The sequence below is a fragment of the Haliotis rufescens genome, unplaced genomic scaffold (genome assembly GCF_023055435.1).
Source record: "Haliotis rufescens isolate VD_foot unplaced genomic scaffold, xgHalRufe1.0.p SCAF_24, whole genome shotgun sequence".
Lineage (NCBI taxonomy): Eukaryota > Metazoa > Mollusca > Gastropoda > Lepetellida > Haliotidae > Haliotis > Haliotis rufescens.
Window position 1 is genome coordinate 2,681,349 of NW_025963935.1, and position 26,966 is coordinate 2,708,314.

General features: G+C 42.8%; 1 protein-coding gene across 6 annotated transcripts in view; it reads left to right on the forward strand.

Annotated features, from left to right (window-relative positions):
* Positions 1-26,966, forward strand: part of LOC124120339 (pleckstrin homology-like domain family B member 2) — a 173,514-nt gene that overhangs the window by 32,055 nt on the left and 114,493 nt on the right. The window contains exon 1 of one of the 6 annotated variants that reach the window (XM_048401984.1): positions 17,610-17,971. The exons of 4 other annotated variants lie outside the window; for them this stretch is intronic. Coding sequence is in view for 1 of the 2 variants with exons in the window: in XM_048401983.1 (XP_048257940.1) it covers positions 20,921-21,023 (103 nt within the window). In the remaining variant the exon portion in view is untranslated. Of the gene's footprint in view, positions 1-17,609; positions 17,972-20,665; positions 21,024-26,966 lie in introns of those variants that run through there. One more of the 6 variants, XM_048401983.1, reaches the window with a different exon arrangement.

Sequence of the window (26,966 nt, forward strand, 5' to 3'; positions counted from 1 at the left end):
CTTGGCCTGTAGTAACCTGACTTCAGAAGCTCCTCCCACACTGTATATAACCATCTGTTAGTGGTACAATATTGTTTATACTGACTGATGTGGAATAGGACTGACAGTCCCCCAGATGTCTGATGTCTGTGGATGTTGTTGTGGTCCGGATGCTGGAGTCAGGTGGCAGTTTACTCAGTGCTGATGCTTCGTCTCAGGTGGGGCTGGAGGTAGTTTAGGAAGAAGGAAATGGTTCTACAAGGACCATTCAGAGCTGCCACTCGAGTCGGGGATAACATGCTTGTCAATATGTATTTGTCTTGAAGGAATCGCTTCCATTTAATATTGATATGCCAAGTGCTCTGCCATTTGCAAGTGCCTCATCATGCTTCAGAAACAAAATCTCAAGTGTCTTTTACTGGAGATGAAAGGGACTTTTTTGGACATTATGAATGATTCTACAATGGCCTTCGAAGTTACTCATTCTAATTGGTCAATCGGGGGCACGGGTGGCCCAGTCGTCTAAGGAGTTGTGCAGAGTTGCGTCCCTTGGGCAGACCAGAAACCTATGATTGTGGGTTCGAATCCCGGTTCGCCCGATTATGTTTCTAGGTTTGTCAGCATCATACCCGTGCTCATGGGTTTCATCAAAGTGGTAAACGTCTGAGACCTGCATTACTTCGGGCTTTCCTCCCACATTAAGCTGACACGCCGTGATATAACTGGAATACTGTTAAAAGCGGAGTTAAACCCAACTCACTAACTGGTCAATGAGAGGTTATCAAATTGATTAAAGCAGTCAATTTGAGCGTTCGGATCCAAATAAATTTCTCAGTTAGATCTACAGGTAACCTAGCTCTACCTTGAAAACACAGTATGTTTGTCTCATAATTAGGATGCTTTGTAATGATCATCAAACCCTTGGAGATGCTATGTTGCTATGCAACTGCTTTAAATGTCAGGCAAATACATGTCAGTTAATGCACTAATTGTATATAGCTTCACTGTCTACCATGAAGCTCGGGGTAGAATAGGTCTTCAGCAACCGATGCTTGAAAGGCGACTATGATTGTCGTAAGAGGCGACTAACGGGATCGGGTGGTCAGGCTTGCTGACTTAGTTGATGCATTTCATCGATCCCAATTGCGTGGATTGATGCTCATGATATCAATCACTGGATTGACTGGTACAAACTCAATTATTTACAGACAGCCGTCATATAGCTGGAATATTGCAGAGTGCAGCGTTAAGCAACAAACCAACCAAATCCTTGTACCGTAGATTCTCAAATCACTGTTTGCATTATTTCAACTGAATCATAGCATGATTTGTCTCTTTTTTTCCATATTTATAATGCCTGAATGCGGGCTGGCTACTTTGAAGATGGTTAGGCAACACTTAGGGGGCACCTGCCTGAGTGTGGTGTTAAACAACAAACCAACATCAACACTCACTGTCCTAAAATCCATGTTTGTCGTACATGGTTACAAGATTGATTAGATGTCAGGGATACAGATCGATTCATCTTCTAGGACATTGACTGATTGTCATCCAAATATCATGAAGATTTTTAAAATTTGCAACTGATAAAATGTGGTATCAATTATATGAAATATTTTGCATGTGCGATAGAACCAGCTTGGAGACAGTAACATCACGGGTGTAATAACCAGACCCACATTCCACCCCCTGCCAGACTGATACGGCTTGTCAAAGCATTTTGAATGGGCGATCGATATCAGTCCGGGTGGTAGAAAGTTAGAGTTATGTCCCTTGGCGTGTCGTCTGCTCTTCTGCTCAGCTAGCTTTCGTGTGAAGAAGTCTTCCAAGCAAGGTGAAAATGTTTTGCATTCACTTGCAATTTTTGATGTCTTTATGACTTTTGTCTCTATGGAAACAGTTTGGTGGTTTGGCCCTGTGATCAGGTTGCTTCTGTGTCACTGTACACCGATGGCAAAGGATGTTGCCGATAGTGAGTGAGTGAGTGAGGATGGTTTTGCGCTGCTTTTAGCAATATTCCTGCAATGTCACAGCGGAGGACACCAGAAATAGACTTCACACATTGTGCTCATGCTGGGAATCCAACCCCGGCCTTAACATAGTAAGCAAACGCTTTAACCACTAGGCTACCCCACCACCCTTGTTCTTCATAGGGGCGGTCGGGTAGCCTAATGGTTAAAGCGTTAGCTCGTCACGCCAAAGACCCGGGTTCGATTCCCGACGGGGGTACAATGTGTGAAGACCATTTCTGGTGTCCCCCGCCGTGATATTGCTGGAATATTGCTAAAAGCGGCGTAAAACCATACTCACTCACTCACTCACTCACTCACTCATTGTTCTTCATAACGTCAATCACTGGTTTGTCTGGTACCCAGTCAGATAAAGCTGGAATTTAGTTGAGCGGGGTGTTGAACAACAAACAAACAAATAAGTCACTCTTTTACAATGATATGAGACCCGTGAAGATCCGGAGTAGAATAGGTCTTCAACAGCCCATTCCCGCCGTGAAAGGCGACCATGTTTGTCGTAAGAGGCGACAAACGGAATCGGGTGGTCAGACTCGCTGACTTGGTTGATGCATGTCATCATATTCCGACTGCGTAGATTGATGCTCATGACGTCAGTCACTGGATTATTTACAGACCCCTGTCATATGGCTGGAATATTGCTGAGTGCAGCAGTAAACAACAAACAAACAAACAAAACAGTGATTTGGCTGGCATTCTGTATTCTGCATAAACTTACTCTCTCATTCGGATAAACTGCAATGATGAGAAGTTTTTAAACACAAACAGTTCCAAAGGGAGAGAGAGATAGATTCATTTCACAGCATTTCAACTTTATAAATATCTTGGAGGAACCAATATATTTCGCTAGAACACAGCAAACAAATTTGTTTCAATTAAAATGCCAGACTAGTTCATGACTTCCTGTTTAAATCTCCAGTTGCCACGACAACAATCCCATCATGCCTGTTGAAATGCACAGCACCTCTGTCTAACACACAACAGCTGTTGGTTCCATTAAATGAAAGAGTCGGAAGTCTGGTATGGTTCACTTACAGAAAATGGTGCCAAAATAATTGAAGACAATCTAAATCTCACCTGCACGAACCCTCCCTTCTTTCAAATAGGGTGTTGGCTTTGGCGCATACAATCGTTATCTTTGTCATTTCTGGTTGCTATTGGTAACAGGAGCCATTCTTTTGATGCCTTTGTGTTAAGGTCCTGCCCCTTCTGATGTAGAAGATAACATAGAGAAAACATTTTAACTACCAGGTAGATCTTATTTCAACTGTCTTTGAAGATGAATGAGTGTGTCATTGTTACCATGGTTACTAGATCCATATTGTAATTTGGTCATTTTGCTCCTGAATTTGAGGAAATTGATGGATTTTGATTACTACCAATTCATCTATTGAAACCATTATGATTTATATGAATTTGTTTACAGAATTTCTAGGTCATATCATAAAAAGCTGGAGGCAAAAAAAAAGGAAAAGAAATAAGTTTTTAAGAAACCCAGAAACTAAAATGTATAAGAACATCCTTTTTTCAATGAAATGAAAGTTGTTTATATTTTCTTAATTTTATTTAATTATGCAATAATTAGGGTAGCTTGACAGTTAAACTGTAATATAAATTTGTTTGCCTTGGATTAAATTTGTAGGATGTGATAAAGTCAAGTCCATTTAAAACGCTATGTTCTTCCTCATGACTGTATTTGAAAATTGATAATTATAAAAAAATGGCTGTCGACATATCAGTGTCTTATTAATTATTAATTAAACTGAAATAAGTGAAATAAGTGTACCTTAAAGTTTTTAAAATTGGTAATTGAAATGAGATGGAATTTGATCATGTGTTAAAACTGTTTATCACATGGTAATGAAAGCCAGAAAGAGTTTAGGTGTGTGGCAGCTAGTGCTGGTTCCATTAGATGCGGATTAGGTTTCTGTTATGATGGAAAAACACATTAGAGAAGGGGATAAAAAGCAGGGTTGGAGACAGCAGGGAGAGAGGCTGAGAGGTGCAGATGGAGGCCGATCGGAAGAGTCGGGAGAGTTACAGCCTCCTTAACAAATATACCCCACATATTCTAAGTCTAGGGTAGTTTGTTGGCAAGATTTCTTCAGTTTCATTTGATAAATAATGGGGTGGATGGAGGGATGAATGTGGGGGTGGATGGATAAATGAAGGGGTGGATTGAGGGATGAATGAAGGGGTGGGGGTGGATGGAGTGATGAATGAAGGGGTAGGGGTGGATGGATAAATGAAGGGGTGGATTGAGGGATGAATGAAGGGGTGGGGGTGGATGGAGTGATGAATGAAGGGGTAGGGGTGGATGGATAAATGAAGGGGTGGATTGAGGGATGAATGAAGGGGTGGGGGTGGATGGAGTGATGAATGAAGGGGTGGATTGAGGGATGAATGAAGGGGTGGGGGTGGGGGTGGATGGAGTGATGAATGAAGGGGTGGATGGAGGGATGAATGAAGGGGTGGGGGTGGATGGAGTGATGAATGAAGGGGTGGGGGTGGATGGATAAATGAAGGGGTGGATTGAGGGATGAATGAAGGGGTGGGGGTGGATGGAGGGATGAATGAAGGGGTGGGGGTGGATGGATAAATGAAGGGGTGGATTGAGGGATGAATGAAGGGGTGGGGGTGGATGGAGGGATGAATGAAGGGGTGGGGGTGGATGGTGTCTACTGTTAATCATCCTCCACCTGCTATATATATTCTGTACTATGTCCCTCATTCAGTCGTGCTTGACAACGGTATAAGGATCTATACTGAAACGTCGCTTTTCACAGTATCTATCTCACTCACTGACATCTATCTCATTCACTCACTCACTCACTCACTCACTCACTCACTCACTCACTCACTCACTCAGAATCCCCACAGAGCCACAAGCATGTACTGAAAACCTACCTGCCCCACTGTCACCCCTGTTAACAGCAAGGAGGGTAGTTCAAGGCATACAGGCAGTGGTATGGGAGATAGGAATGGGGTACCTGAAGCAGGTGCTCCAGCGAGATGGGGGATGGGGAGAGATTAGAGAGGAGCAGGTAGTGGAAGACGAGGCAGGCCGGTGAACGAGATAGCCACAGCTGGCCGCTAGGACTCAAGCTGGGAAAGACTTTAATGGAAACTGAGCAGTATTTAAATAACCTGCTCATCTACCATATAGATGTATGTGGCAATCACAGGTGCAGACAGGTCGGGATGGACTGGGTGGAGAAGTTTCTGTGATACTTGCTGAAAAACAACAGCCGGCCGAGCCTCCACAGAGTACCAGAGATAGAAACTAACATTGCAGCTGGAATGAGAAGAATGGTCATAAACCGACAGTTTTAGGGGTAATTGGTCCTGGGGCCGTTCCACAAAGTGCTAAGATGAACATGGCTCCCAAACTTTATCATAATTTTATGACAGTCGCAGCGCTAAGATAGTGCAGTCCCACACTTTAACATAGTCTTACGATAGTCATGGCTGCCTCCGTGGTCTAGTGGTAGAGCGTCTGGCCGGAGAGCAGAGGTCTGGTGTTTGATTCCCGGCCTTGTCATACCAAAGATGTTAAAAGATGGTACTTGTTGTTACCCTGTCTGGCGCTCGGCATTAAGGGGCTAAAACATGGACTGGTTGGCTCGGAGTCAGTATTCCGTGTCTGAGTGGGGTATTCATGTTAAACTGCGGCATGGTATCTCAGTGGGCTAGCACTATAAATCGGCATCAGTCCAGACTAGATCTAGCACCCGCACGCCCACACCCACATGCACACACGCAAACGTGCATGCACGTCGCTATATAAGTGCAATTATCTTTGACACCACATTAAACAGCATTTCACCTCACCTCACCTCACCTACGATAGTCGTAGCGCTAAGATGAACGTAACTCATAGCCTGAGATAACTGTTGGGAACGGGGACCACATCTGTACCTTTACTTAATACTTCACAGTTCTTGTTTTTTGTAGTAACGTCGACTTAATGATTTACAAATATGGAATAAAATAAAGGTTTTAGATTTTTTGTCTTCTTGCTGAATCTGTTGGCTAATGAAAAGAAGTAACACTTTTAGGTTTCATTCTTTGCTGTGTATAGGCTAGGCGCCCTCGTCTTTCTGGGCCACTTAATGTAATTCTGACATCAGGTATCTGGGCTAATACCCTATACAATATGGTACTGTGGCTGTCCTGGTTTAGATAAGAGGGAATTAGCTGCCGATATGAGTAATTTCATCACAACCATACGAATCGGCTGTCTAGACAAGAATTATGGGTAATAGATAAGACGAACAATGTTCATATGGACACAAGATCATGTTGATTGTTTTAGTTATATAAGGTCGTTTAGCAATGTTCCAGTGTTTGAGTCTGATCAGTGGATTGCCTGGATTGATGGAATGATTGATTGCAAGTCACCATGATTGATCGTGGAGTTGAATACCATTTAATTTATTATGTTTGGTTTGTGAGTGATTGAGTGAGTGAGTATAGTTTTACGCCGCTTTTAGCAATATTCCAGCAATATTACGGCGGGGGACACCAGAAATGGGCTTCACACATTGTACCCATGTTGGGAATCGAACCCGGGTCTTCGGCATGACGAGCGAACGCTTTAACCACTAGACTACCCGATCCCCCCCGTGTTTGGTTTGAATGATTGACCAATCATTGAATATTGAATGTATACCACTCAACGTTTGATACACTGAACATATGGGGGCGGTCGGGTAGCTTTCCGAGTCAAGCCTATATATTTAGGACCGTTATATACATCTAAAACATTATTTCTTTTTTTTTTAATCTTAAAATGTTCACTTATTTTACGAAAAAACAATAGAGTGATGAATAGATGAGTGAAAAAATATTGGTTACCCAATGAAAAATGTAATATCCCAATTAAAAAAACTCAGTTGCTCAAAAAATTATCTGGAGTTCTGGGTAGTGGTCTGCTTGTTGGATTGTGCGGAGTTGCATCCCTGGTTTTTGAGTTAGTTCAGTGATCCAAGACACTTAACAGATGAAAAGCTAAGAAAGAGAATCAAAATACTATTTTTATGTCTTTCTAAATGCAGGTTTACGTTCGCCCCAAAATAAATGTGCATACAAGATGTTGACTCACAGACGAACATCGCATGTCAATGTGGATTTCAGATGAAGCAAAAATTGAAGAAATCTCCTTTATACACCGACAAAGATTTTCGACAAATGGTGGGATGCAGTGTTGGGATGGAGTTGGGATAGAGTGGGATGCGGTGTTGGGTTGGGGTGGGGATGGAGTTGGGATGCGGTGTTGGGGTGGGGTGGGGATAGAGTGGGATGCGGTGTTGGGGTGGGGTGGGGATGGAGTGGGATGCAGTGTTGGGGTGGGGTGGGGATGGAGTTGGGATGCGGTGTTGGGGTGGGGTGGGGTGGGGATAGAGTGGGATGCGGTGTTGGGGTGGGAGTGAGTTGGGATGGAGTGGGATGCAGTGTTGGGGTGGGGTGGGGGTGGGATGCGGTGTTGGGATGGGGTGGGGTGGGGATGGGATGCGGTGTTGGGGTGGGGTGGGGTGGGGATGGAGTTGGTATGCGGTGTTGGGGTGGGGTGGGTATAGAGTGGGATGCGGTGTTGGGGTGGGGTGGGGATGGAGTGGGATGCGGTGTTGGGGTGGGGTGGGGTGGGGATGGAGTGGGGATGGAGCTCAACCTCCTAGGCTTTAGTACAGATCGCGACCCTAAAACAACAATATCCAAAAACTCTCTTTTAAGTCTTTTAAATGTCTACAGTTTCTTTAGACACATTTTTACCCCCAAATTGTCTAAAAAATATTTTCATTTCGGAGACATAATGATGATGTTTTTCGTACTATTGCAATGCTTGATATATATTGTTGCAGAGTGCACGCTACATGCCGCTCAGTAGTAGGGGCTGTGGAGCCATCAAGGGTTGGAGTGTAGGACAACCGGGGTCTGCGTGTTGATAGGTGTGTGTGTGTTGGGGGGGGACTTTGCATTGAGACCAGATGTTTTTTAAATGGTAATGACGAGCCTGAATATTTTTATTTTTTTAAACACACCTTGCGACAATGTATTTTTTGCATAAGACATTTTCGTATTATTTTTTTTTAGTAATTATTTTTTTTAAGAATTTCCTGGGACAATTTAATTCTTTTGATAAAATCCCACCCCCTGAGTGTATCAAATAGTTGGTCCTTATGCAAAATTGATTCAAACACTCACTCACTCACTCACTCACTCAGGTTGTTTCTCTGGCCACTCACTCACTCACTCGCTCGCTCGTTCACTCTCAGAGGTCGTTTGTCTGGCAGACAATTAAGGAATATACTAAATTTTCTCTGACACAATTCCCTAAGGGACTTTATAAACCTGATTCACTCAGTGTATACAGTCTAGTCTCAACTTGTTACAATTGCACCACAATGCAAAACAATGCCAAACAAGCCAAGTTGTTCAGAGCAAGATGCGGCCATGATACTTACAATCTTTACTTGCATCAAGTGCAGGATGGCAAAATCAAGGAAGCAGTTGTGTCTTTACAAACCTAACACAACACAAATGTAAACACATCTTGTGATGCACGGCTGCACTGTGACTGATAACACAAGGACGGAGGAGTGGAGTGATGAACGGATGCCTGGAAGGACGGAAGAGTGGAGTGATGAACGGATGCCTGGAAGGATGGAGGAGTGGAGTGATGAACGGATGCCTAGAAGGATGGAGGAGTGGAGTGATGAACGGATGCCTGGAAGGATGGAGGAGTGGAGTGATGAACGGATGCCTAGAAGGATGGAGGAGTGGAGTGATGAACGGATGCCTGGAAGGATGGAGGAGTGGAGTGATGAACGGATGCCTAGAAGGACGGAGGAGTGGAGTGATGAACGGATGCCTGGAAGGATGGAGGAGTGGAGTGATGAACGGATGCCTGGAAGGACGGAAGAGTGGAGTGATGAACGGATGCCTGGAAGGATGGAGGAGTGGAGTGATGAACGGATGCCTAGAAGGATGGAGGAGTGGAGTGATGAACGGATGCCTAGAAGGATGGAGGAGTGGAGTGATGGACGGATGCCTGGAAGGATGGAGGAGTGGAGTGATGAACGGATGCCTAGAAGGATGGAGGAGTGGAGTGATGAACGGATGCCTGGAAGGACGGAGGAGTGGAGTGATGGACGGATGCCTGGAAGGATGGAGGAGTGGAGTGATGAACGGATGCCTGGAAGGATGGAGGAGTGGAGTGATGAACGGATGCCTAGAAGGATGGAGGAGTGGAGTGATGAACGGATGCCTAGAAGGATGGAGGAGTGGAGTGATGAACGGATGCCTGGAAGGATGGAGGAGTGGAGTGATGAACGGAGGAGTGGAGGGTAGAATTGAAGGAGGGATACACAGATGGAAGAATGGAAGAAAAGTGTGACTAAAGCAAACATATTCTTTGCATACAATGAATTATGTTAGAGGGTAGACTAACATCTAGTCTCTGAAATGAACATATTGTACAGAAAAAACCAGTTGTTCCGTTATCTTAATAAAAAAATAATAAAAGGGAGCCCAGTGACTCTCTTCATTTCCTGATACTGCAGTAATCTAGACTTGCCAAACATTATAGACTTGCATGGGCTGTATTTGATATATATTTGTATCAGGGTCTGTAAGGCAGACTAGTTAGAGGGGTGTGAAGATTCCGGGGTAGAATAGGTCTTCAGCAACCCATGCTTGCCGTAAAAGGTGACTATGCTTGTCGTAAAAGGCAACTAACGGGATCGGGTGGTCAGGCACGCTGACTTGGTTGATGCATGCCCTTGATCCCAATTGCGTGGATTGCTGCTCATGATGCTCATGATATCAATAACTGGATCGTCTGGTCCAGACTCGATTATTTACAGATCGCCGTCATATAGCTGGTATATTGCAAACCAACCAACCAATCAACACATCTTTTCCTGCTATGACAAACCTCTGTTGCTACTTGTTCAAGAGAACTGCCCTGCTGAAATGGGTGCTCTATAATATGGGAAGTGATATCAACAGTGGAAGATGGAAAGATGTGTCTGTAATACACGAGACAGGTAAAATGTTGCTGACGAGGGGAAGAGGCAGACTTCGCTTGTGATAATACAGGGGAATGAGAACACTCCAGATGGGGCGGAAATATTTGATGTTCGTCTCTGCATCTGTCTTTCAAGAGAGGAAATAGTTTTACCATAGTGACTTGTGATCAGGCGTTAGGAAAATAGTTTTACCAGTCATGTGATCAGCTTTTTGGAAAGTAGTATATTTGTTCAAATCTCTTTTCCGCTTTGGTTTTTTAAGTGTTGTATTGCACACTGGGAGTGGCGGTGTTGAACATGTGTCCTTATGAAATATTAGATAATAATTTGTTGTGGTAGTGAGTTTAACTTTTGTTGCTATAGCAACTAAGACTGACGTGTATTGCATATGGCTGACATGGTGAGATTGTGTTTTAGGAAAGATTGTCATAACTGTTGTTTTTGTTATGAGGTGTTTTTGTCACACACAGCTTGATGTTTAAACATTAACTAGACGGTGTCATGTAGGAGATCAGCCTACTGTGTTGTGACATTTGAGGTCGTCTCACTGCCGATTTGATGCCTATTATTCATAAATTGGAACCGAGGCTTTAGATCTAAATTTAGCCTTTTTTCTGTTTAGTTATATTATTTTTTTTAAGATTGTGATATATTCCGAAAATGTCGACTTCATTTTGATCTTTCAGTTATCCAAAGAATCAAAGAAATTTTAGAATTTTGTCAACAAGTATTAATATTATGATACAAGAAGATGTTGCACTCAATCAATCAATCAATCAATCAATCAATCAATCACTCTCAGAGGTCGTTTGTCTGGCAGATGAATAAGGAATATACCAAAATGAGCACTCACTCACTCACTCACTCACTCACTCACTCACTCACTCACTCACTCACTCACTCACTCACTCACTCACTCACTCACTCACTCACTCACTCACTCACAGTGTCAGAAGTGTTTGGCAGACATTAGTAAGAAATATACCTAATTGTTTAACTTATCTTTCTTGACAAACCCTAAGGGACTTTATAAATATATTTATTTATCTAAACAATTCTTTTCACATTTGACTACACATTTATTATGCTATTATTGGATGAAAACATAATTACTGCTGCATTAACTAACTGAAATGTCGTAATTAAAGTTAAATTTCCTTTATAAAGTATATGGACCAGCTGATTCTACATCTGTACAGCTCTAATCATTACCAAGGACGATGTCTGAAGTTCAAGGCTTCGCATAAAAATATTTTGGTGTCATTACAATTTTTAACTTATAGGTTTGGGGAGGAGATTTAATGAAGGGAAGAATTCCAGGAGGTATGAGTAATGAGAGAGGGGGAGGGGATGAGAATTGGGGTTGGGGGTTTGGGGGAGGGGGGGGGATGTGGAGGAGAAGGGATAGCATAGTAGCAAGACCCATTTGAAAAACAGCAGGAAAGGAACAGAAGGAGGTATGTGATGTTGAAGAGGAGGTGGGGGGTAAGATGGGGGGGTGGGGGGGGTTAACATGTGGGGGTGGGGGGGTGTTTAACATGTGGGGGTGGGTGGGATTTAGGACAGTAGCTAGACCCTATGAAAACAGCAGGTACCTGTTTTTAGTTTCTTCCATCTGGGTAACTGTAAGAAGAGCGGAAGTCTACAAGAGTGATTGGTGGTGGGGAGGGGTGGGGGGGGTAATTAGTACCACATTCCAGTCCTGGACGGAGAAACAGACAGACTAGATAGAAGATCCTCTCCACTGACAGCTGGTCTGGAGGGACTGGCAACATGCATCACCCCAAATCTCATCTCCTTTTTTTAAAGTCATTTTAGACTCACAATTACTTTTTAAGATACGACTCAGGTGCTTGGCTTTTTTTAAAGCATGGACCAGATTTATCTACGACGAGCCTCTGTGTCCGGGATGAGTGCGTTTGACTCTAGACTATTGGTGAGGTGTGGTATCTCTAGGATCAAAGAATCTTCTTGTCGGATCAGACAGCCGCTAAGATCTTGATGACAGTCTGCTAAACTTTCATACAGGCTCCTTTAGAAACATGCTTCTCAAGTTGACCTCTACAAAATATGTAACTAAATCTTCCTTTTTTCAATAAAAATGACAATTGACTGATATTTTACTTAACAAACTGTTTCATGTGTATATTTGTATTATGTTCCCTTCTTTAAGACCCGTGAAGATCTGGGGTAGAATAAGTCTTCAGCAACCCATGTTTGCCGTAAAAGGTGACTATACTTGTCGTAGGAGGCGACTAACAGGATCGGGTGGTCAGGCTCGCTGACTTGGTTGATGCATGTCATCATATCCTGGCCCTAGTGGGTACCCAGGTAGTAAATTCGAACTCATCCCGGCCCTAGTGGGTACCCAGGTAGTAAATTTGGACTCATCCCGGCCCTAGTGGGTACCCAGGTAGTAAATTTGAAGTCATCCCGGCCCTAGTGGGTACCCAGGTAGTAAATTTGAACTCATCCTAGCCCTAGTGGGTGGTACCCAGGTAGTAAATTTGAAGTCATCCCGGCCCTAGTGGATACCCAGGTAGTAAATTCGAACTCATCCCGGCCCTAGTGGGTACCCAGGTAGTAAATTTGAAGTCATCCCGGCCCTAGTGGGTACCCAGGTAGTAAATTTTTACTCACCCCGGCCCTAGTGGGTACCCAGGTAGTAAATTTGGACTCATCCCGGCCCTAGTGGATACCCAGGTAGTAAATTTGAACTCACCCCGGCCCTAGTGGGTACCCAGGTAGTAAATTTGAAGTCATCCCGGCCCTAGTGGGTACCCAGGTAGTAAATTTGAACTCATCCCGGCCCTAGTGGATACCCAGGTAGTAAATTTGAACTCATCCCGGCCCTAGTGGATACCCAGGTAGTAAATTTGAACTCACCCCGGCCCTAGTGGGTACCCAGGTAGTAAATTTTGACTCATCCCGGCCCTAGTGGATACCCAGGTAGTAAATTTGGACTCATCCCGGCCCTAGTGGGTACCCAGGTAGTAAATTTGAAGTCATCCCGGCCCTAGTGGGTACCCAGGTAGTAAATTTGGACTCATCCCGGCCCTAGTGGGTACCCAGGTAGTAAATTTGAACTCACCCCGGCCCTAGTGGGTACCCAGGTAGTAAATTTGAACTCACCCCAGCCCTAGTGGGTACCCTGGTAGTAAATTCGAACTCATCCCGGCCCTAGTGGGTACCCAGGTAGTAAATTTGGACTCATCCCGGCCCGAGTGGGTACCCAGGTAGTAAATTTGAACTCATCCCGGTCCTAGTGGGTACCCAGGTAGTAAATTTGAAGTCATCCCGGCCCTAGTGGGTGGTACCCAGGTAGTAAATTTGAACTCATCCCAGCCCTAGTGGGTGGTACCCAGGTAGTAAATTTGAACTCATCCCGGCCCTAGTGGATACCCAGGTAGTAAATTTGAACTCATCCCGGTCCTAGTGGGTACCCAGGTAGTAAATTTGAAGTCATCCCGGCCCTAGTGGGTGGTACCCAGGTAGTAAATTTGAACTCATCCCAGCCCTAGTGGGTGATACCCAGGTCGTAAATTTGAACTCATCCTGGCCCAAGTGGGTACCCAGGTAGTAAATTTGAACTCATCCTAGCCCTAGTGGGTACCCAGGTAGTAAATTTGAACTCATCCCGGCCCTAGTGGGTACCCAGGTAGTAAATTTAGACTCGGCCTGTTTGTCAACCGCCATAAATATCCTCGAGGTATCAGGGGAGTTTTCAGGTACATACATTAATCATTAATGACAACACAGAATAAACCGTTTCATGTTAAAAGATAAAGTACAGGATTTCCATAGATAAGTATTCACTTGCCGAAATTAAACACATTTGAAAAAGGAGAAAAGATTTATCTATAATGATATGAAAGGTTTATTGCCCAGGGGCGTATCAATTTTCAAATCGATTTAGTACCTGGTATCAATACCGTATTTGACGTAATAAGCACCCAGGGCGCTCTCAAAATTAGAAATAGGGGGCTCTTATTAGAATATTATTTTGGTGGAAAAAACAGAGCTGAAAGATAAATTTTGCGGTTTATGCTGACGGCCTGAAGTGTTTATATACGACAGATATATTTTTCCAGAATTTAATTGCCCATAATTAAGGGTGCCTATAACACACAAGTGCGTATTATACATGAATAAATAAGTCTTGTGTACATTGATCAATCGGAAGGGGTGCTAATTGGGATTGTTCGCATGCCAATATATTTGCAAATATCGCCACGGGTGCTTAGATTGGGGCGCTTATTTCGTCGAATACGGTATTCAAAATAAAACAAGATTTGATGTACATTTATATAATTAACCCAGTTATTCCAGCACTGGAAATGGGTAAGTGAAAATGTTGGAATTCGTTTAACTACAAGCACAGGTGTGTAGTTGAAGGATGTAGGTCAGGTGTTCTGGGGATGTAAGGCCGATGATAAAATGGGACAATTAACTTGTTATTTGGTTTGTCATTGCTGTGATATTGATGTGAATTATTGTGCAGTGTGCACCAGAGATATTTATGATGCATATTTCAATGTCTTGATAGTGGTTAAAGATGTAATATTTTTTAATGTTAAGTTTTCCATTGGACAAGATTCCGGTCACATGACCATGAAAATGATGTTCATTTAAGAATTGGCTTTCACTTTGTGTGAGTTCATTGGAGTATGAACCTTCATAGAGTGAGGGCCAAACTGTATGAACGTCGGAGCTTGCGACAATACATTTGGATGTTCATACGTTTTTCATGACTGTATTTTGAAATGACGTAAACACTGACTGACTACTTCATATTCCTGGGGAAACCCCTGGGAATTCCCTCGCAACTTGGTAGGGTCGTGTTAAAGGAGGGTGCGTACCCGGGTAGGGTCGTGTAATAGGAGGGTGCGTACCCGGGTAGGGTCGTGTTATAGGAGCGTGCGTACCCGGGTAGTGTAATAGGATGGTGTGTACCCGGGTAGGGTCGTGTTAAAGGAGGGTGTGTACCCGGGTAGGGTCGTGTTATAGGAGGGTGCGTACCCGGGTAGGGTCGTGTTATAGGAGGGTGCGTACCCAGGTAGGGTCGTGTTATAGGAGGGTGCGTACCCAGGCAGGGTCGTGTAATAGGAGGGTGCTACCCGGGTAGGGTCGTGTAATAGGAGGGTGCGTACCCGGGTAGGATCTTGTATTAGGAGGGTGTGTACCCGGGTAGGGTCGTGTAATAGGAGGGTGTGTACCTGGGTAGGGTCGTGTTATAGGAGGGTGTGTACCCGGGTAGGGTCGTGTTATAGGAGGGTGTGTACGCGGGGAGGGTCGTGTAATAGGAGGGTGCTACCCGGGTAGGGTCATGTTATAGGAGGGTGTGTACACAGGTAGGGTCATGTTATAGGAGGGTGTGTACCCGGGTAGGGTTGTGTAATAGGAGGGTGTGTACCCGGGTAGGGTTGTGTAATAGGAGGGTGCGTACCCGGGTAGGGTCGTGTTATAGGAGGGTGCGTACCCAGGTAGGGTCGTGTAATAGTAGGGTACGTACCCGGGTAGTGTCGTGTAAAAGGAGGGTGCGTACCCGGGTAGGGTCGTGTAATAGGAGGGTGCATACCCGGGTAGGGTCGTGCAATAGGAGGGTGTGTACCCGGGTAGGGTCGTGTTATAGGAGGGTGCGTACCCGGGTAGGGTCGTGTAATAGGAGGGTGCGTACCCGGGTAGGGTCGTGTTATAGGAGGGTGCGTACCCGGGTAGGGTCGTGTTATAGGAGGGTGCGTACCCGGGTAGGGTCGTGTAATAGGAGGGTGCGTACCCGGGTAGGGTCGTGTTATAGGAGGGTGCGTACCCGGGTAGGGTCGTGTAATAGGAGGGTGCGTACCCGGGTAGGGTCGTGTTATAGGAGGGTGCGTACCCGGGTAGGGTCGTGTTATAGGAGGGTGCGTACCCGGGTAGGGTCGTGTAATAGGAGGGTGTATACGCGGGTAGGGTCGTGTAATAGGAGGGTGTGTACCCGGGTAGGGTCGTGTAATAGGAGGGTGCGTACCCGTGTAGGGTCGTGTAATAGGAGGGTGCGTACCCGTGTAGGGCTGTGTAATAGGAGGGTCAGGTACTGGGTGGTCCGACACCTTGGTAGCAAATCTGGACTTATCCCAGCCCTAACATCTGCTGTGAATTGTACCAGGGATCGACACATTTGTCAGTTCCTATGTTCAGGAACTGGCCACCAGGGGCAAGTTTATACATTACGTGCTGTCATGGAAACGGATTCAGGAAATGACAGACATTGTTTACAGGATTCCAAACAAATTCAAGATTTTGAGATGTCTGTGCAATTTCAGTCGAACTTTTCAAGTGGAGAGTTTGACAAGTTGGTGCCTGTTCCTCCACACAGAAATATGGTTTTCTGGAGTCCCCCAGAGAGTTTATTGTTTTGGAAGATTGTGTGAAGACTTTTCATCATAATGTTTCATAAGGGCATTACCAATATTTCTTATATACTTTGAAAAAGGATTCAGATGATTGGATGATTACAGATTTACAAATACAATCATACACAGATGCAAAATGTGACCATGTTGGTGCCAAGGCATTCTAGATATGTATATTTATGTCTATATAAATCATTTTTGATGATTCTAATCAGTGTTTGAGATGCTGATGAAGTGTTAAGCTACATTTGTATTCTGATACTACACCGGTGCTGTGACAGATTGGGAGTATTATGTTAGGGTTCCCATCACAGGAAATGTTTTTATGGGAATTCAAAAACTTTGTTAAAATGTTATGGGAACATTATGCACGTACGTTATCAGTCTCCAGCCACCTTGTAGCATCCCGTGTGTCTGTACGTGATGAGGGGTGTGATGACCTGGACACTCGAGAATCGCCTGAAACAACACACCCACTTTTCCAAGCAGAGTTTTTCTGGAAATTAAGACTTCCAAGCTGTGCGATTGTTCGGCTGAAGTTTGTCGGGCGTCGTGCTCTGGTGACATAATATCAGGAATGGCCTGTGATGGAATTCGGCTGCTGAAGATGGAATGGAACATAAGGGACTGAGTGTGTGACCTTGAAAGTTGAAATCTTATGTCTAAATTTTTTATTTTATTCTTTAAAAAATGGAGCACTACGTGTGAGGAGGACAGTTTAACAAGTTTCATTTTTTAAGGGAGTCAGAATTGGATTTTTGAAAATTCAATTTTTAAGAAAGTTGAACATGTTGACAGAGGAATGGATTGGACAAGTTTGTTTCTTGTTAGAAGATATTTAACATTTGGAAACTACAAATTCTAGATAATCCTGACGAGAGCTGGAACCAACTTTTTGTTTTGAGTCTGTACAGATATATAAGTTGAGTGTATGAAGGGCCGGTGTGATTGTTCCGGGAAGCGAGGCCCATTCTTCAGCTTTGTTGTTCAGGACGTCCGAGGTGTTACTACAAGGCAACTACAAAGGCTCTCCTAAGTGTCTCTCTTGATGGGAGAGACACTGATGAGAGACACAGAAGCGATTCCATACCACAGCTGAGAGAGGAGGGGAGAGTTACTCGATAGCTGGACAGAAACATCCCATTCTCAAAATACCAGCAACTTCCCGGAGGGGATTTTTTTCCCATCAACTATATCAGTTGTCGTGGTTACAGAACAGTGTGTGCAGTGGAGGTGTCTTGCTGCACTATTTCTTGTGAGGTCGGAGGTCATCTCAGAGGTAGTTCCGTGGTCAGGTGTGGGCAGACGGTGGCAGTGTTTAAGAGTGACCTCGGGCATGGCGTTACATGTGGAGAACATGCTTTGAACCGGGGTAAATGGCATTCTGGAAGAGGACTTTCCCTGTTGTCTTGAAGAGGCGGCGCCAATGGTAGGGAGAGTGTTGTGAAGTCAGCTCTCCCTGTATATGCTACAAATATTACACATCGGATTGCGCTTGCATAGATTCTTGAGGATTTTCTGTCTTGGACAAGGATTTCACAACGTGAGTACTTGTGATTCTGTCCGGTGAGTTGTCTGTTTTTCATCTCAAGGAATTTGGAATCCATCAACGTTTAACTCAATTTCAAGAAACTTGACTATATGAATTTTTTAATAACTGGATATTTTAAAAGATATTTATTCAAGGAACAAGACAATAAGTCAAACAGTTTGTTTCATTGTAAGCAGAGCTTGTGGACGAAAAATTTGTTTCAACTACTTCTCAATAACTTGAGGGATCCTAAGTCAGTTTGACCCCAAACTGCACAGAACTTGTTCCAGTGGCAGGGAATTGTTGTTCATCAACCTGGAAAAGATATTTACTGGTTCCGTATTTCTTGTAACACTTGTCAGGGTTGGTAGAGTCTAATTTTGGATTCCCTGGCCTTGTTTCACGTCTTGACTCAACTGTTATTGTCAATGATGTAATCGTGAGTGTTTCCGTGTAACGTCTGTTACTCATTTTGGAGAGGAAAAAGACGTCACTTGAGACCAATTTCACAATAACACCAACAGTTCCTTCTGATTCATCGTCAGATATTTGTCATTTATGACTTGTGGATAGGAAAACGGTATTTGCGACTCAAATAGGAAACGGTTTTGTGAACCACGTGAATTCGCTTACGCCTGTTGATAAACATGTGTGTACTCGACAGAAAGCTAATCAGGAATATCCAGTTTCAACCACATTTTCTACATGACATTATCCAGTGGTGCACTTCTTGAATAACTCGAAAACATCTACTGGAGGCTGTTAACTGCAGAACGTTTTTGTGAAGATAGTTTATTTATTTACAGAAACCTGACTTTCTACTTTGAACAAACATTTCTGATGCTGTCCAAAGACCATGTCGATAAATGGAAGATATTTTGACCAGGAATTTTTCTGGAATGAGTTTAATGCCAAAAGATTGCTATCATTTCCTACCAGAGAGATATTTATATCCGGAAACAACCTGGAAGTTTTCTTAATTATCTTCACCTGGTGTTAATGGTACCTACAGAGGAGTCCTGCGAAGTGATCAGCGTCTTGGAGACGGCGCTTAGAACGGCAAACGCCATAATTATCTTTTGAAAGGGATCTGGAGAACACTTCTAAGGCCGGAGTTTATTATCACATCTGGAGGCAATTCTGACATATCATTTGATATCAAGGGGAATCCTCTTTGCATTAATTTGTATAAATTTTATTGGTGGCGTTCTGAAATTGCAAACAGAAGGAAGATTTTTTCTCGGATTTGTAATAGAACTATCAGTGATGGATGTTTTGAATTTATGATTTTCAAATTGACTTTGAAATGATTCTAATTAGGTACTGTGACAGAAAAAGAAATTGAAACCAATTTGGATTTCCTTCTTCAGTGGAGGAGTGAGTGTCTGTGAAGAAGGGTTCTAGAATCGTTAGAACTGTTGTTAATTGTCTGAGACGTGATCAACCTGTGTCTTGTAATTACAGTACAGTTTCAAGTGTCTTCCTTACAACTACTGTTCCAAGTGTACCAATTACCAGTTGTCGTTGTCCAAGGATTGATTTCAAGGCCAGTGTTAATGAGATGACGGAGTGTAATTATCGATAATCACTTCCGGATGAGCATAATTGACAATCATCTGGAGCAAGCGGTGAATGGACTACAAACGCGAAGAAGCTCCGTACAGCTTGAGTTTATTAAAGGTGCATGTTTATTCTGCTGGTAATATTTTCCAGACAACACATCTTGGTCCTTCAAACCCTGACCATGCAGGAACTGATACCAACTGTGTTCAGTGCACGTGATTTGACAGAGCTTCTGAATCCTGAGTGAGGAGTTTTTAATGGGGGATGCTGAAGGCTTTTCATGACTTGAAAACAAGATTTTCAGATTTTAGAAGTTTGTTGTGTCTCAGGACTGAATTAGAGTTTGCAGATTGATTCACAATCTCAGATACGAAGTCTGAGTGTTGGATTGTGTGCCTTAGTGCCCAATTGTGTGTATTGGTATTTAAAAGAGGATTTCAATTACGTTGAAATCGAAGCCAAAAGTATATAAACAAAACAATCCAATCCAGTTGAAACTTTGGCTTGATTGTCGTTTTTTATCCAATCAGGGACAAGGCGACTGATGACTAAGCTACATTCACATTAAGTAACAAACAACGTTGTTGTGGTTGATCTCACGTCAAGTTTGTGTTGACTTCATACTATGTGCACCATGTGGTAACAAGGATTTAGTATTGATATATTGACCTTATATTGAAACATTGGTATAGCAAGGATATACGTTCCTAAATACTCACATTGACCAAACAAGGGTCTACCATCGTTGTTTGTGCATACTGATGAAACACGGATCTAGTTATGATGAAACACGGATCTAGTTATGATGAAACACGGATCTAGTTATGATGAAACACGGATCTAGTTATGATGAAACACGGATCTAGTTATGATGGGACATGGATCTAGTTATAAAAAGTCACAGTTGATGTAACAAAATCCAAGTGAGAAAAGGCCCTACTCTTTTACATGATCATTTAAAAGGATCTATGCTGGTGGATCTTCTCAAGGACCTACGTTGTTATATATTCGAATTGTACCAAGATTGTATATTCACGTAACAAGGACCTACGTTGCCATATCGTCACATCACAACAAGGACCTACGGTGTCGTATATTCAAGTTGTTCCAAGATCTTTGTTGTTAGACATTCTGAAGGACCTACGTTGTCAATTTCGAATTGTACCAAGATCGGATATTCACATACAGGACCTACGTTGCCATATCTTCACATCCCAACAAGGACCTACATTATCATATATTCAAATTGTTCCAAGATCTTTGTTGTTAGACATTCTCAAGGACCTACGTTGTCATATATTCGAATTGTACCAAGATCGGATATTCACATACAGGACCTACGTTGCCATATCTTCACGTCACAACAAGGACCTACGTAACCAATGCCACCACAGCTCGATGAATGAAAGACAGGGAAAGTCTAGTTCCAGTTTTTGGCGGTTTGCCAAAATGTGGCCGCGGAGACGGAAGGCGCCGAGTCCAGCCGTGGTTCAGCCATCAGGTCGGCATATTCTACGTCTTCTTTATAACTTGTGCACAACGCTGCATTGTTTCACAGTTGAGTACCATGAGCTGGCCTGGCCAGGAAGTGGCTGCTGGCGTAAACACAACTAATATATGGGCTGTAGGCATGATATGAAAGGACAAATTTATGTTTATATTAACTAAAGGAAAATAAAACTAGACGGGTAGTTATATGCATGGCTTGCTGATAATTACTCCTGATGCTCAAGGTTGAGTATGATCCTCTGATGATAAGATAACGCCTTTGAAAGGATGTTTTTTGAGGATATGTTCTTTTTTTATGTACGATTAAGGATAAATTGGAAATATCAATTTTTTTGTTTTCAAGAAATAGTTTTAGGGTGTAGTGATGACAAGATTTCTATCATTGATTATTTATTATACGACCATTTTCACACACCATTCTTCATTCACACAGATGGACAATTTTTATTTAATTTCTAGATTTTCTATGTTAATATCTAATTTACAGGAGGCAATAAGTATATAAATAAAATATGAAAATGTAAAAAAATGTACAAATGGACACGGTTGATTTTAGATTAAACTTGAGATAAAAGTTAAAGTTTAAGCATATAACAACATCAAAAGGTTGGGAAAAAACCCACGATTTTTTAATTTTTTAATTTTTTTTATTTGGGAAGACTCAAGGTAAAACACCAAGCCTTCGGCCTGACCTAATTATATCTGTGCCAATCCATAGGCGCAGAAAAACTTGTCTCTCAACAGATGGTAGCCCAGTAATTGATGTTCGTGTTTATGCTTGTCCCAGTCCGTGACATGTGTCTGTGACTTGGTCACTGTGCAGAATCCACACACCAGGAATGACAGGGTCTGTAGTCACAGGGCCTGGTCTGTAGTGGCAGGGTCTGTAGTGGCAGGGTCTGTAGTCGCAGGGCCTGTATTTGCCAGGTCTGAAGTTGCAGGGTCTGTAGTGCAGGGCCTGTAGTCGCAGGGTCTGTAGTCGCAGGGTCTGTAGTCGCAGGGCCTGTATTTGCCAGGTCTGAAGTTGCAGGGTCTGTAGTGCAGGGCCTGTAGTCACAGGGTCTTTGGTCGCAGGGTCTGTAGTCGCAGGGTCTGTAGTCGCAGGGTCTGTAGTCACAGGGTCTGTAGTCACAGGGTCTGTAGTCGCAGGGTCTGTAGTCGCAGGGCCTGTAGTCCCAGGGTCTGTAGTCGCAGGGTCTGTAGTCCTAGGCCCTGTAGTCGCAGGGTCTGTAGCCGCAGGGTCTGTAGTCACAGGGTCTGTAGTCGGAGGGCCTGTAGTCACAGGGTCTGTAGTCGCAGGGTCTGTAGTCACAGGGTCTGTAGTCGCAGGGTCTGTAGTCACAGGGTCTGTAGTCGCAGGGTCTGTAGTCGCAGGGCCTGTAGTCCCAGGGTCTGTAGTCGCAGGGCCTATGGTCGCAGGGCCTGTGCATGGCTTGGGCATGAGGCATTAATTTCAATCATCACATTCTGATGGTGTAGGATTACATGGTGTTCGTGGCCTCGCTGTAACGGCTGCATGGTGATTAACAATAAATTAATTGGCTTTTATAACGGGATGATTCGGAACATGTTGAATTAATGCTTAATTTTTAATGAGGATATCTCAAAGATGGAGACTTGCTCATAATATGTGTCAGCCGTTGGGATTTTCTATGGGGTGTAGGTGAGGTGAAATGGGGTTTAACGTCGCGTCCAAGATTATTGCACTTATATAGCAGCGTGCATGCACATGTGTGTGTATGGGGTTGCTTGTACTAGTCCAGACTGATGCCGATTTTATAGTGCTAGCCCACTGAGATACCATGCCGCAGTTTAACATGAATACCCCACTCAGACACAGTATACTGACTCCAAGCCGACCAGTCCTTGTTTTAGCCCTATAATCCCGAGCACCAGGCAGGATAACAACAAGTACCATCTTTTAATGTCTATTGGTTTGATGCGGCTGAAGATTGAACCGAAAAAATTCAAATCTAAAAAAAAAAAAAATATGTCTGGAATCTTGCAATGCACTAATGAGACCACTTTGCCATCCAAACTTGCTACTGTACAGGTGGAGACGCTTTTGCAAGGATTTACATGACAATGAGACCCGTCGAGATCCGGGGTAGAATAGGTCTTCAGCAACCCATGCTGACCCGTGAAGATCCGGGGTAGAATAGGTCTTCAGCAACCCATGCTTGCCGTAAAAGGTGACTATGCTTGTTGTAAAAGGCGACTAAGCTTGTTGTAAAAGGCGACTAGCGGGATCGGGTGGTCAGGCATGTCATCAATCCCATTTGCGTGGATCGATGCTCATGATATTAATCACTGGATTATTTACAGACCGCCGTCATATAGCTGGAATATTGCTGAGTGCAGCGTTAAACAACAAACCAACCATATTTGTATGTGTACCTTGTTATGTCAGAATGTGTTAAAACATTTCTTTACCTCACAGAACGGATTTGTTTCAGGAAAAATCAATAAACCAACTAAAAAAACTAAAAAAGGTTACTTAGGAAAATATTGTGAGCTGAGCTGTTTAAAAAAACAATCCTGTGAACAATGAAGGTGTTTTAAGTAACTCACAAGTGCCAGATAAAAACCCAACCCTGGACCCACACTGGTCATAAATCTACAAGCACGTTTGATGTTTAATGGCGCACTATTCTTGGGGTGAGTGATAATTATGCCCTTTCTGCTGAGATGACTTTTAATGAGCCGTGAAGCAGTATCTCTAGACTGCTCTGTCGTGTGTAGGCTTGCAAGAGAAATAGGTACAGATCTCATCAAACAGTGTTTGAATCATGTTTTTTTCTATGGTCAATTAAGGTGGGGAAAAAAAATTAAAATAAATAAAAAGAATAAAATTGTAGAAAATAGATAAATAATAAAAAAAAATTATATTTTTTTTAAAAATATAAAAAAAGTATTTAAAAAATGTTTGGTGGCCTAGTGGATTTTGCTTGTCACACCTTAGTCCTGTGGTTCGATTCAGCACACTCGATATGATCTCCATTTATAAGAATAAAATTGTAGAAAATAGATAAATAAAAAAAAAAATCAATATATTTTTTTTAAATATAAAAAAAAAAAAAAATGTTTGGTGGCCTAGTGGATTATGCATTTGCTTGTCACACCTTAGTCCCGGGTTCGATTCCGCACACTCGATATGATCTCCATTTATTTAAGACTGCAGTGACATCATGATTGCTCTCACTCCCTTTTGCCGTAAGGGGCTGTGGGGTAGTCTAGTGGTTAAAAGCAATCGCTTGTCACGCCAAAGACCCGGGTTTGATTCCCCACATGGGTACAATGTGTGAAGCCCATTTCTGGTGTTCCCCTCTGCGATATTGCTGGAATATTGCTAAAAGCAGTGTAAAAACCATATTCTATTCACTCACTCAAACTTTTGCCATCAGCAACACGCTACATGAATTGTAACTATTTCACTTTTTGTTTGGAATATGACACCATATACTCGACAATTTGGCTTTTGGTCTATTAATATGGGCTCTATCCCTTCATGTTGCCGATATGTTATAAAGGTTGGTTTGGGTTTGTTGTTTAACGCCGCACTCAGCAATATTCCAGCTATATGACAGCGGTCTATATAATCGAGTCTGGACCAAACAATCCAGTGATTGATATCATGAGCATCGATCCACACAATTGACATGCATCAACCAAGTCAGCGAGTCTGACCAACCAATCCAGTTAGTCACCTCTTATGACAAGCATAGTCACGCCAGAAACCTATGATTGTGGGTTCGAATCAGATTATAACCCGATTATGTGTCTAGGTTTGTCAGCACCATACCCAGGCTCGTGGGTTTCACCGAAGTGGTAAACGTCTGAGACCTGCATCACTTCGGGCTTTCCTCCCACATTAAGCTGACACGCCGTGATATAACTGGAATACTGTTTAAAGCGGCGTTAAACCCAACTCACTCACTCACTCATCCAAACTGGACTACAAAGTGAGTTCCCTATATATGTTATTTCGTGATAAGAGTGTTCGTTATATCCATCAGTTTTAGCTGATAAACTATCAGCAAATGGCCAGGACAAAAAAGCAGGTTGTATGTTATGTCTGTCAGTTCGTTATAAGCGTGTTCGTTATAAACATACTTTACTGTAATTATCAAAATATGGTGAAATATTCCTAGCCAAGTATACTTGCATCATATTGTTATGAGATGCTGAGGGGTTAAATATTTGGAATATGTAAAATAATATGTGATTTTGAATTAGTTCGTGGAGTAGGAACACTGAGGATCATCTGGTTGTCTGAATACTGGAGTGCTCACTTCCCTCATTCAATGACAGACTATTCACTAACTATTAAGCACTTATGTTTTCAATGACCTCGTGGCTTGATAGCTATGTTGTGATCTATTTCCATGTCGCTTCGAGGTCATTGGAGGATGTTTTCATGCAAAATTAGAAAATGTCTATTTTTGGTGTGATCGGCTGTAGTTTTTATGGCATTTATTATACCCTATGGGGATTCAGAGTTAGAATAGCTTTTTCAGCATCCGTACAATGGGGCTTATTTCCGAAACACAATTACGAGCTAATTTGCTCTCCGAGTCAAGCCTTAAGGTAGGAACCTTATATACATCTAAAACATTATTTTATTTTTCTTGAAATCTCAAAATGTGTCCTCATTTTGGGAAAAACCAAAAGAGTGATGAATAGATGAGTGAAAATATATTGGTTACCCAATGAAAAATGCAATAACCTAATTCAAATAAAAAACAATTGCTCCAAAAGTTATCTAGAGCTCTGATACAATGTCACAGATTCACATATTCATGGGGGCGGTCGGGTAGCCTAGTGGTCAAAGCGTTCGCTCGTCACGCCGAAGACCCGGGTTCGATTCCTGACATGGGTACAATATGTGAAGCCCATTGGAATATTGCTAAAAGCGGCGTAAAACCATATTCACTCACTCACTCACATATTCATGTATTGTGATGATTAGATGAGGGTCTAGGCTGGAAATTGGCTCCAGTCTGTGGAGTGAAATCTGCGATGGCTGGCGTAGACTAGTGGTTAAAGGGGAAGTGTACACGCAAAAATCACTTTCTTTCTTTTTCTAAACAAAACGCAATTTTAGAATTAATTAGTATCTGTGTTTGAAAATATACACTCAATTTTTTCACAGTGAAAGTAGGAAGCTCACAATAGTGTGAAAATGATATGCCGTTATGAGGCCTTCGTTTTTCGAGCTAAACAGGCCTGAGTTATCCCCCTTAGATTATGACGTAATTGGTGCCAATTCAACTGGGACCCTGTCTATTCTCAACGCAAAAGATATCAAGTACCAGTTTGCGGTAAAACAACATGGTCTTCGACACACTCGGCGCAGTGGTGACTCAGCATAACACAATTCTGGCTGGCATGTGAGACGCTAGAATCACAAAACTGTACCTACACCACGTGAAGCGGCTCTAACAAAGCATGATGACGTCATAATGTTTATCAATTGGCACCAATGACGTCATATTGCAAGGGGCATAAGCCATGGTGTTTTTGTTATGGAAATAGAACACTTGGTAAATGTGAAAAATATAAATCGTTTTAATGCGAAAAATATGTTAATTAATTGTGATATTTTTATATTTTTGTCTATGACACTTCTAGGTTAACACTTTTAATGTGGAAAAAGTACAAGAAAAATTGGTTCATTTCCGTGTGAACTTGCCCTTTAAAGTGTTCGCTCATCATGCCAAAGGCCTGGCCTGCATTTCCCCAAATGGGTGCAATGTGTGAAGCCGTTTCTGGCGTCCCCTGCTGTGATATTGCTGGAATATTGCTGATAGTGGTGTAAGACCCGACTCGCCCAATCTTTTTTATACCCCTGACAAAATATAGTTATACCAAGGTTCCGTCCATCTGTCCGTCTGAAAACTTTGTCCAAACGGTTTCTCTTAAACTATTCAGTGGA